Source organism: Somniosus microcephalus, chromosome 1 (genome assembly GCF_052327205.1).
Source record: "Somniosus microcephalus isolate GS21.2 chromosome 1, FLI_Smic_1.0, whole genome shotgun sequence".
Classification (NCBI taxonomy): Eukaryota; Metazoa; Chordata; class Chondrichthyes; order Squaliformes; family Somniosidae; genus Somniosus; species Somniosus microcephalus.
The window spans coordinates 424,503,533-424,515,567 of record NC_140987.1 but is presented as its reverse complement, the minus strand read 5'-3'; the positions used below and the strand labels follow the sequence as shown (position 1 = coordinate 424,515,567).

General features: G+C 44.1%; 1 protein-coding gene across 1 annotated transcript in view; it reads left to right on the top strand.

Moving 5' to 3' along the window:
* Positions 1-7,459: 7,459 nt before the first annotated feature.
* Positions 7,460-12,035, top strand: part of alg13 (ALG13 UDP-N-acetylglucosaminyltransferase subunit) — a 100,150-nt gene continuing 95,574 nt past the window's right edge. The window contains exon 1 of the mRNA XM_085993612.1: positions 7,460-7,832. Coding sequence (XP_085849738.1) covers positions 7,581-7,832 — 252 coding nt within the window. The 5' untranslated portion in view covers positions 7,460-7,580. The remainder of the gene's footprint in view (positions 7,833-12,035) is intronic.

Below are 12,035 nucleotides of genomic sequence, written 5' to 3'. Positions count from 1 at the left end.
GGTGGCGATGTTACACTTTTTCAAGGAGGTTTTGAGGGTGTCCTTGAAGCGTTTCCTCTGACTACCTGGGGCTCTCTTGCCGTGCCGGAGCTCCAAGTAGAGCGCTTGTTTTGGGAGTCTTGTATCGGGCATGCGGACAATGTGACCCGTCCATCGGAGCTGATTGAGCGTAGTCAAAGCTTCAATGCTGGGGATGTTGGCCTGAGCAAGAACACGGACGTTGGTGCGCCTATCCTGCCAATGGATTTGCAGGATCTTGCAGAGGCAGCGTTGGTGGTACCTCTCCAGTGCTTTGAGGTGCCTACTTTACATGGTCCATGTCTCTGAGGCATACAGCAGGGCGGGTATCACTGCTGCTCTGTAGACCATGAGCTTAGTGCCGGGTTTGAGGTCCTGGTCTTCAAACACTCTTCCTCAGGCGACCGAAGGCTGCATTGGCACGCTGAAGGCGGTGTTGGACTTCGTTGTTGACGTCTGCCCTTGTTGACAGTAGGCTCCCGAGGTATGGAAAGTGGTCCACGTTGTCCAAGGCCTTGTCATGGATTTTGATAATCGGGGAGCAGTACTGTGTGGCGGGGGCAGGTTGGTAGAGGACCTTTGTCTTACGGATGTTTAGTGTAAGGCCTATGCTCTCATACGCTTCGGTGAAGGTGTTGACGGTGGTTTGGAGTTCGACCTCCGAGTGAGCCACACAGTTCCACCACAGACCCAATTCACGTACGAACCAGGGTCAAGCAAGGCTGTGTCATTGCACCAACGCTCTTCTCGATCTTCCTTGCTGCAATGCTCCATCTCACCCTCAGTAAGCTCCCCACTGGAGTGGAGCTAATTTACAGAACAAACGGGAAACTGTTCAACCTCCGTCGCCTCCAGTCCAGATCCAAGGTCGTCCCATCCTCTGTCGTCGAATTACAGTATGCAGACGACGGTTGCGTCTGCGCTCACTCGGAGGTCGAACAGAACATAGTGTCGCAATGTCTGCAGACACTTAACTGACCTTCCAAGACACAAAGCCAGTGTTCTGTTTGCCAATCTGAATAGCAATTAACCCTTGAATGAACTAACCCAGTGTTTAGCTGACCTCAATAAGACTTTGTAACCTTAAAGGGACACATACTATACTTTGGCAACAGAATAAGGCAACACATCCTTTGAGTCACTACAAGTAGTGCCATAGGAGATTAACTAATGATGTTATAAAACAGTACTTTATGTGCATTTTCTGTCTGTCACTCTTTCTTGCCACACTCAAATTTCTGTCTCAGACTTCAAACAAAGATATAAAGAAACAAAGCAACTCTCCAGGAACACAAAATACTGATCACATTGCTGATCATTGGGAGTTGGCTGATAGGGTGCATATTGGCCTGGTTGGATTTGTCCTGCCTTTGTGGTAGGCAATTTTCCACATTGTTAAGGTAGACGCCAGCTTAGCTAGGGGCACGGCCAACTGTGGAGCACAGGTCTTCAGCACTACAGCCTGTATGTTTTCGGGGCCCGTAGCCTTTACTGTTTCCAGTACACTCAGCTGTTTCTTGATGTCACATGTGCTTCTCTTGTCAATTCTCCATACAATTGCCCATTCTTCCGTTGGTCCAGAAGTATCCAGCTTTTCCTCCTTCTCGGTCATTTCTTTCCATCTACGCATCGCTACAAACATGGACTTTTAAATGGGGCAATCCATTTACTCTAAATTCACACTATCTACCTCCCTGGCTAAGTCAGCACTAATTTAAGACACTAAGCCAGTTTCAAAACTGGGAGATAATTTTAACCTGACCTGAATCAACCGCCCATTTAACAGCCCACTCAATTTTACTCCCATTAACTTCAATAGAAAGTAGAATCGGGCGTGGTGTAAAACAAGTCTTCAATTTCCTGCGGGTGGATCAGGTTAAAATTAACCAGGCTCGCTCACTAAAGATTGGCAGTAACCTACCAATACACATCTGTAAGAGGACCTCTCTGACCACAAGCTGTCAATCGCAGAGGGCACCAGCCAATCATAGAAACATCAGGTCTGGAGATTCCTCCTTGCGCGCAACCCGGAGGTTAGACCCGAAAATGCGCCCAATGTTGTCCTTATTTTACTGGTCAAGTTACACCCAAGTATCCTCCCAATCTCATTAGAATACACCCGAATTTTAAATGGGCATAAGTGGCCATAAATCGGCATACACAATCGGGGCCCAAAGAAACACCAAACCCACAGCAGTATATTTCTTGAGTCATAAAATTTAAGTTTCGACTCATTCGTGCACATTAGGCACAGCACATTTAAGAACCTACAATCGGGGAAGATTTTCAATTTTCAATGTGACTTATACTTATGTCATAAAAATGCAAAATTGTAGCTTCTGTCTTTCAAGTGTTAAGTTGGAGGAAGTTGTGGCTCATTCCATGACTTGATGTGAAATAGGCAATCTGACATGGGGTCAAGACAGGTGGTGAAGCGTTAGAGCTGGATATCATCACAGCATACATGTGAAAATTGACTTATGCCTGTGTAAGGTGTTGCCAAAACCTTTGCTAGGATTCTAACGCTCTGAGGACAATAGTGATTGAACAGGTGTTAGGCGGATGTCAGAGTATTATACTGTCTCATCAGGTACATCCAGAAATAGGATTTTTTTGTTATTTTTGACTTGATGAATGTGTGTTGTATTTTCCAATTTATTGATTTATTTAAAAAGTCCACTTTTCGTTTTCATTTTGGTTCATGGGTCAAGGATTCAGGTTGCAGCTGAACAGTAAGTGGGTACTTACACATTTAGGCAAAATTAACAGATGTTTGTGAACTCTTTATTGATTTAATTAGCTTAATTTGAAAGGATAATTCTACTCATTATTATTGAAGAAAAGCAGAAAGATCATTCATAGACAATTTATTGCAGAACTGAATTGAACACATCTGCTGCTGAGTGAAACTAAATGTTGCTCGATAGCACATTTGAAGCACCAGTGTTTACTCATTTACCTTTCACATTTAACTCCACAGAAAACTAAAGACAAGCAATATGTCGCTGTTGAGCCAGTAAAAGAATAGCCTAGTGCAGCATGCATTACTATTAACTCCTCTCCTGTCTTGTGGGAAGAATTCAAAGCAACACACTAGAACCACAATTATAAAAATGCTGAGCAAAGCAAACGTTGTAATGAAGCAGAAATGATAGTGGGAGATTAGGTCGTATATCTTAGTGTTCCAGAATCCAAAGCTAATGGCCGTGAATGGAGTCCTCTGGTCATTCTCATCCCTGGTTGCCAGCCAAGTGTATTATATTGCAATGTTTTTGGTCTATTTGCTGCGCTGCTGCTGTTAGAAACTCACAACAACAAAATTCATATTAAAGTTAAATGCCAGTGAAAATCACGAAAGAACAGTAATCCAGCTGCTGGAAATAGATTTGGTACAAATGCAAGTATTTGAGAGAGTCTTAATATACTTTCATTTTCTATTTTCTGCTTCCACTTCCTCCTTTTCCTTTCTTCCAATTTTCTCCCCTCTCCTGAAGGTGCTAACATGTGCTGTGTTATAGCTCCACAGGCAATAGCTGCTTTTTAGTACCTTTCCCAAGTGGCCTCTTTCATGTATGAGGCTAGATAGTGAACATTGGCAAGCCAATCAGAAATGGGGACATCAAGCCCAATCCTGTCTTCACCCTGTGTGTTTTCCAGCATACTGATCAGGAGAAGGAACCCTGATTGATTCCCCCCCCCGAAACTCAGGGGACTGAGTCCATTTATTTATAGTATATTCTTTATGCCACCCTGGTAAAGATCAGCTAATTCAGCACAGACTAGGGATTAAACCTGGGACCATTCTAGTCTGTATGGCTCTTTTACACAGGGCAGTTTCACTACCAACTGATATTTTAGGCCTAAATCTCTTAAATCCTCTCACTGCTTCCTTCACCAGTTTATTAGTTTCTCCAGAAATATCACTAAACTTGTACGCTGTGACCTCTTGAGATAGGCTTTTAACACAGTGCAATGCCAAGTCGGTTTTTCTTTAGCTGTGTCACAGCTGCTTCATTTAATGACTGAACCTCTATAAAAGTTAATTCCAATTATAGTGGGTGTATTTCAAAATACAAGTTGTTTTATTGGGGTTAGAGTATATAGTATAGTATCTTTTGAAATTCGGATTGGTGCTGAAAATCTGCAGCTAAAACTGGTAGAACCACCATTCAATAAGGTATGGTGTGTACCCAAGTGGTAGTCAGGAATGCTCTCACGTCTTAATCTGCTGCTTGTGAAGAATTTTTAGCATCTACTGTCTGCCTAGAGGGCACAAATCCATTCTTGCAACTGTCACATTTTTGGGATTTGTTTGACCAACTTTCCAAAGTAAGGATTTGGAAAAAAAGAGAGTGCATTTAGAACATAAGACGTAGGAGCAGGAGTAGGTCATTTGGCCCCTCGAGCCTGCTCCACCATTCAATAAGATCATGGCTGAGCTGATCTTGGCCTCAACTCCACTTCCCTGCCCGCTCCCCATAACCCTTGACTCCCTTACCTTTCAAAAATCTCCACCTTAAATATATTCAATTACCCAGCCTCCACAGCTCTCTGGGGAAAAGAATTCCAAAGATTCACAACCCTCTGGGAGAAGAAATTCCTCATTTCCGATTTAAAAGGGTGACCCTTATTCTGAAATTATGCCCCCTAGTTCTAGATTCCCCCACATGGGGAAACATCCTCTCTGCATCTACCCGGTCAAGCCCCCTCAGAATCCTATGTTTCAATAAGATCCCCTCTCATTCTTCTAAACTCCAATGAGTATAGGCCCAACCTGCTCAACCTTTCTTCATAAGACAACCCCTTCATCTCTGGAATCAACCTCGTGAATCTTCTCTGAACTGCCTCCAATGCAAGTATATCCCTCCTTAAATAAGGAGACCAAAACTGTATGCAGTACTCCAGGTGTGGTCTCACCAATGCCCTGTACAGTTGTAACAGGACTTCCCTACTTTTATACTCCATTCCCTTTGCAATAAAGGCCAACATTCCATTTGCCTTCCAAATTACTTGCTGTACCTGCATGCTAACTTTTTGTGATTCATGTACAAGGACCCCCAGATCCCTCTGTACCTCAGCATTTTGTAATCTCTCCCCATTTAAATAATAATTTGCTTTTTTATTTTTCCTACCAAAGTGGATAACCTCGTATTTTCCCACATTAAACTCTGTCAGATTTTTGCCCACTCACTTAGCCTATCTATAACCCTTTAAGAGTTGTGTTTGAAGCAAAGCGTATTCACACAAGGTTTTTATTCAAAGTAGAGATGAAAGGTAATTAAAATGCTAATAACGTTTTGAAGTTATTTCCCTAAAGATTTGTAAACAATAAGCAATTTGTTTGCCTGTCTTGGTAATCAATAAATGCTTCAGGTCTATTGCGTTGGGAGTTCCGTGATCTTGGAAGTTCAGCAATGGGTTGTCTAGCATACGACCTCTCCTCATGTTGCGAACAAATACCGATAAAACAGACAGAAACACACACTCATTGTCATAGATTTTGAAACAGAAAGGCACAAGGACAAATTTTGCCAGGCTCAGACAATTATGATGTAGGATGATAGTTAAGACGTTATTTTGTTCAAGTAAGATGGCCCACTAATGTGGGAAGCGTAGTGTGTTCATTATCTTGTATTATTACCCAACGATAAATTGTATTGATTGAATTAACTGAATCTAAGCATAACTGTTGCTTCCTATGTTCACTTGCTACATGTGAAATAAAGCAGCTTAAGCTCAGTTTATTAAGTGTTTTCTCATTTTACCTTTGAAAAGACTGAAGCACTCATGAAGGCATGTGTAAAAGATATAATATCCAGTTTGTATGTTAAAGGGGGTGCATGGATACATCCCTTGGGTTATGCTATTGTATAAGTAAATACTGGGCAGTGTGAGTCAACTTCAGCATGTAAGGGACATGGGATTCACTTATGGGAGCGACTGATACCAGTGAACCCGAGAAAGCATCTAAAGCAGACCATAAACTTATATCACTGATGAGTGACGTTCCTCATTTGGAGGGGGAAAACAGGGAAGTGGGATGTCTTTGGGATCCAGTTGAGTCCAAGCTGACACATCTAGTGATGTAAAATTGGAACCAAGTCAGCTCTCCATGGCAGCCAATTCTGAAGTACTGTAGGACACTATTGATTAGTGACCAGCCAGCTCATTAATGAGACCAAAGGGGTAGACCTATCATTGAGGGATGAGATTCTTCCCATTCGGTTTTAGATAACCCTGCAAGCCAATGCCTTCATGGATAATTTGTCCCAACTGTTCCCAAACAGTGCCTACGTCCTCTGGACTTAGGTAACAGGGTTTGTCTTTACAGGAAGAGAATCTGTTTGCACTCCAGATCAAGCAGACACTTTACCTGGGTATATTTCTCAATAGCTTGGTTTGGAGACTCTAAAGCATGGCGATAGGTTTCCACATGCCAACTACTTGCAAAACCCAGGCCTACCCAACAAAAGTCACTTGCTTATTAGGAATCAAGGGATATGGGGATCGGGCAGGAAAGTGGAGTTGAGGTTGAAGATCAGCCATGACCTACTTCTGCTCCTAATTCTTATGCTCTTATTCACTCCCTTTTGGGGTGCAATTTGCCTCTAATAGTTCCTGGTTCCAAACAGAGATCAGGAACTCATTGTTGGGGAATCACAGACACAATCCAATCCCCATACTATTCCACGTAGCTACGTATTAAATAAACTCATGTATTCTGCTATTAGTCAAAAAGTCTTGCCCAACTATCACTACCATCTACTTATTCCGAATCATATGGTAAAGTATGTGCCCAGTGGATATGTATTATTCTCCATACAATCATAGCCATTGGCCATCAATTTGTCTACTAGAATGAAAATAATGGAATTCAAGTTCCCTCAAGACTTAATGGATAAATGTATCTTGTGATGTAGTATAAAGCCGGACCATGGCTTCAGCTTCAATCATTATTACAGCTTCAATCATTATTACAAGTATTACCTCCCAAACCCACGACCTTGACCTTTACCACCTAGGACAAGTGCAGCAGGCGCATGGGAACACCATCACCTCCAAGTCACACACCATCCTGACTTAGAAATATTCCTTCATAGTCGCTGGGTCAAAATCCTGGAACTCCCTTCACTGTGGGGGTACCTTCACCACATGGACTGCAGCGGTTCAAGAAGGCGGCTCACCACCACTACCTTCTCAAGGGCAATTGGGGATGGGCAATAAATGCTGGCTTTGCCAGTGACGCCCTCATCTCAGGAACGAATATTTTTTTTAAAGGCTCAGCATACCAAAGGGGGGAAAAACACAATCAGCCGAAATCCTACTACTGTATTCAGTGATTCCTGTTGAAAAATGTATGTGTGATATCAGTTGAGGAGAGGATAAGGATCGACTGTATTGTTGGCCACTTGCAGCGAAATATCCTCCTGAGTATTAATGCCTCTGCACTGTGTGTCCAGGCTCCCACATGAGGAATGACATCTACCTTGTACGGTCAACGGGCGGGGGGCGAACAAAAAACAAAAATGTAAAACATAACAGGAAAAAAAGGAAACGTATCAATGAGGTTAGAAACGCAAGACGTGGTGCAGCTGTGCCTTGTATTTCGGAAGGACACTCCGAACAAGCTGCTGCTCGGACAACGGATTAGCTTTCGGTCGGCCACCGGCTTGTGGCGGTTGGGACGGGTGGATCGCGGCGTCGGAGCTCCTGAGATTCAGAGCGACGGAGAAATGGAGTCGGTGTTTGTGACGGTCGGGACGACGAACTTCGATGAGCTTGTCGAACAAGTGTCGTCTGACAGGGTCACTCGGGTGAGTTAACTGGGCGACTGAAAGCCGACGCGAGAGACCGCCAGCCAGGCAGAGTCAACCGAACCAGATCAGAGAGGGCGGAGAGCTTCCGTCTGATTGGCACCTGCCTTAGCCAATCAGCAACGAAGATGGCCCGATGGGCCCGGCCCGCCAATCGGGACTAAGTGGGGGCGGGACGTGTCATTTTGGCTGTGTGATGATGTCCCACTGTAAGGATGAGGAGAGTGATAGAGGGCGAGGGATAGAATGAAACAGGGAGTGGAAGTACAAAGACTGTTTAAAATTAATATTGTTTAAAAGTAATATTGTATATACCCAACAAATGTCAAATCGATTGACACCTACAGAATGTTGGAAAACTGTACCTTTTTGCTATGTAAGCTTTGGCAATATGGTTCTCTGTAAACTTTCATGCCAATAAAGCATTTTAATTGGAATTGGAATTGGAATTGGAGTGGGAGAGGGATAGAATGAAACAGGGAGTGGGAGAGGGATAGAATGAAACAGAGTGGGAGAAGGATAGAATTAAACAGGCAGTGGGAGAGGGATAGAATGAAACAGGCAGTGGGAGAGGGATAGAATGAAACAGGGAGTGGGAGAAGGATAGAATGAAACGGGAGTGGGAGAGGGATAGAATGAAACAGGCAGTGGGAGAGGGATAGAATGAAACGGAGTGAGAGGGATAGAATGAAACGGGTGGGAGAGGGATAGAATGAAACAGGCAGTGGGAGAGGGATAGAATGAAAAAGGGAGTGGGAGAGGGATAGAATGAAACGGAGTGAGAGAGGGATAGAATGAAACAGGCAGTGGGAGAGGGATAGAATGAAACAGGGAGTGGGAGAGGGATAGAATGAAACAGTGGGAGAAGGATAGAATTAAACAGGCAGTGGGAGAGGGATAGAATGAAACAGGCAGTGGGAGAGGGATAGAATGAAACAGGGAGTGGGAGAAGGATAGAATGAAACGGGAGTGGGAGAGGGATAGAATGAAACAGGCAGTGGGAGAGGGATAGAATGAAACGGAGTGAGAGGGATAGAATGAAACGGGTGGGAGAGGGATAGAATGAAACAGGCAGTGGGAGAGGGATAGAATGAAAAAGGGAGTGGGAGAGGGATAGAATGAAACGGAGTGAGAGAGGGATAGAATGAAACAGGCAGTGGGAGAGGGATAGAATGAAACAGGGAGTGGGAGAGGGATAGAATGAAACAGGGATAGAATGAAACAGGGAGTGGGAGAGGGATAGAATGAAACAAGAGAGTCGCTGGATTAGGATTAGATATTTGTAGGCCGGGAAAGATCTCGGGTATTTTTGTCATGCTGATGACATAGGCAAGTTGTGCTATGAGGGAATTGGATAAATACTCAAAGGGGGGAAATTGCAGGGCTATGGGGAAAGAGCAGGGGAGTGGGACTAATTGGATAGCTCTTTCAAAGAGCTGACATAGACACGATGGGCTGAATGGCCTCCTATGCTGTATGATTCTAAGTGGTGAAATCACAGAATCACAGAAACCCCACAGTGCAGATAGAGGCCATTTCGGCCCATCGAGCCTGCACCGACACATATCCCACCCGATCCCCGTAACCCCTACACCAACACATATCCCACCCTATCCCCGTAACCCCACGTATTTTTAATCCCCCTAACACTAAGGGCCAATTTTTATCATAGCCAATCAACCTAACCTGCACATCTTTGGACTGTGGGAGGAAACCGGAGCACCCGGAGAAAACCCACGCAAATGATATGTTTCAATGTGATTTATGCCTTTGCACAGTGTGTTTGTGAATGAACAAGTAAAGGTTTGTTCAACACTTTTTTTATGACTGTCCCATTAAATATTTTTACATATAACCGTTCAAAAATGCCCATTTTACAGCTCATACGCAGATGGTTATTTTGGATTGGTAGTGTCTTCACCCCCACATCTCACCTGAAGTGAAAATGAAAAAAGAAACTGCCTTGTTATAAGGATACATATCCCACAATCAAGTTTGAGGGGGTGAGGTAGGACTTCCGCCTGCTGCTGCTCCTGTCCTCAATTCTGGGGATGTAGCCATTCGCGTAACCTGATGGGTGCCTGTAGCAGTACAAAGCACAGGCACTTGCCCCAAGGAAGCAGCAGTTCTTGGATCGGCAGGGTGCCCCTTCAAGAGGAAGTACCCAGAGGTGAATCAGTGTGAAGACGCAGCAGAGCAATATCTTTTAAGAATCAATGTCCATAATGAGTGAATGCCCAGTATGGAATGGTAAGGAATCCTCCTTGGGGCCTTTAGTAGGCCCTTAGCATAATCTTTGCCAGCTCTCAAGAGGCAAAGTTTCCACTTGGCCCACCGAGGTGCAGTGCAGGAATCACCAAGGTAGCCCGCAGGAATGCCCCCAGACACGCCCTAAAAGTTGCTCTATGACATTATATATCTACGGCAGGCTGAAGAAATACCTGTAACCCTGGAGTGCAGTTTTTTTTAAACTTTTCTTCAATGGGTTGGAAACCTGTTGGTACTGGGACCTCTTCCCCACCCCTCATTTGTGGAATTTCAGCTCTATAGTATACAAAATAAGTTGGTATAAGCATGTCTCAATTGGTGATGCACCCACCTCTGAGTTAGAAGATTGTGGAACAAGCCCCACTCCAGGATTTGAAGTGTATAATTTAGGCTGGCACTCTAGTGTAATACTAAGGGAGTGGTCTCCTTTGGATGAGGAGTTAAACAGAGGACCCAGTTGCCTGTTCAGATGTTCTCCAGGTTAACTGACGAACACTTCTCAATTAACACCAGCAAAAAAAATTAACTGGCCGTTCGTCTGATTGCTGTTTGCGGAATCATGTATGCAAAAGGGCTGCCGCATTTCTCTGCATAAAAATAGTCACTGCACTTGAAAATAATTCATTGTATGTGAATTGGTTTCAAATGTTTTTAAGAGATCTGGTAAGGCTCAATGTAGATGTAAGTCCTTCTTTCAAAGGTTCTGGTCAGGGAATGAATTGAATTCAAGAAATGAAAAACAGATCCCCGTGGGACCACACTGGTAACATTCGCCCAGGCTGAAGACAATCACTGTACCACTCTGGGTTCTATCGGTCAACCAATTATGTATCCGTTGTAAAATATTTCCACTGATTCCCGCTTTCTTTATTTTTAGTACCAGCCTTTCCGGAGGAAATCAAAAGCCTTTCTGAAATCCAAGTATACCACATCCACTGCCTTACCCTTATCAAGCTCCTTCATCACACCTTCAAAGAAAACCAATAAATTGGATTGGCAGGACCTCACCTTCATTAACCTATACTGGCTATCTTTTGTGATTTTATTTCTAACCAGATGCTCCATGATCTTATCTTTAATTAAATATTGGGAAGACCGAAGCCATTGTTTTCGGTCCCCGCCACAAACTCCGTTCCCTAGCCACTGACTCCATCCCTCTCCCTAACATCTGTCTGAGGCTGAACCACACTGTTCCCGACCTTGGTGTCATATTTGACCCTGAAATAAGCTTCCGACCACATATCCACAGCATAACTGAGAACGCCTATTTCCACCCTCCGTAACATCGCCCGTCTCCGCCCTTCCCTCAGCTCATCCGCTGCTGAAACCCTCATCCATGCCTTTGTTACCTCTAGACTTGACTATTCCAACGCACTCCTGGCCTCCCACATTCCACCCTTTGTAAACTTGAGGTGATCCAAAACTCGGCTGCCTGTGTCCTAACTCGCACCAAGTCCCATTCACCCATCACTCCTGTGCTCGCTGACCTACATTGGCTCCCGGTTAAGCAACGCCTCAATTTCAAAATTCTCATCCTTTTCAAATCCCTCCATGGCCTTGACCCTCCCTATCTCTGTAATCTCCTTCAGCCCCACAAACCCCCCCCGAGATATCTGCGCTCCTCTAATTCTGGCCTCTTGAGCATCCTTGATTATAATCGCTCAACCATTGGTGGCCGTGCCTTCTGTTGCCTAGGCCCTAAGCTCTGGAATTCCCTGCCTAAACCTCTCCACCTCTCTACCTCTCTTTCCTCCTTTTAAGATGCTCCTGAAAACCTACCTCTTTGACCAAGTTTTTGGTCACCTGCTCTAATTTCTCCTTATGTGGCTCAGTGTCAAATTTTTTGTCTTTCAATACTCCTGTGAAGTGCCTTGGGATGTTTTACTACATTAAAGGCGCTATATAAATACAAGTTGTTGTTAATAAGGGTTTCCA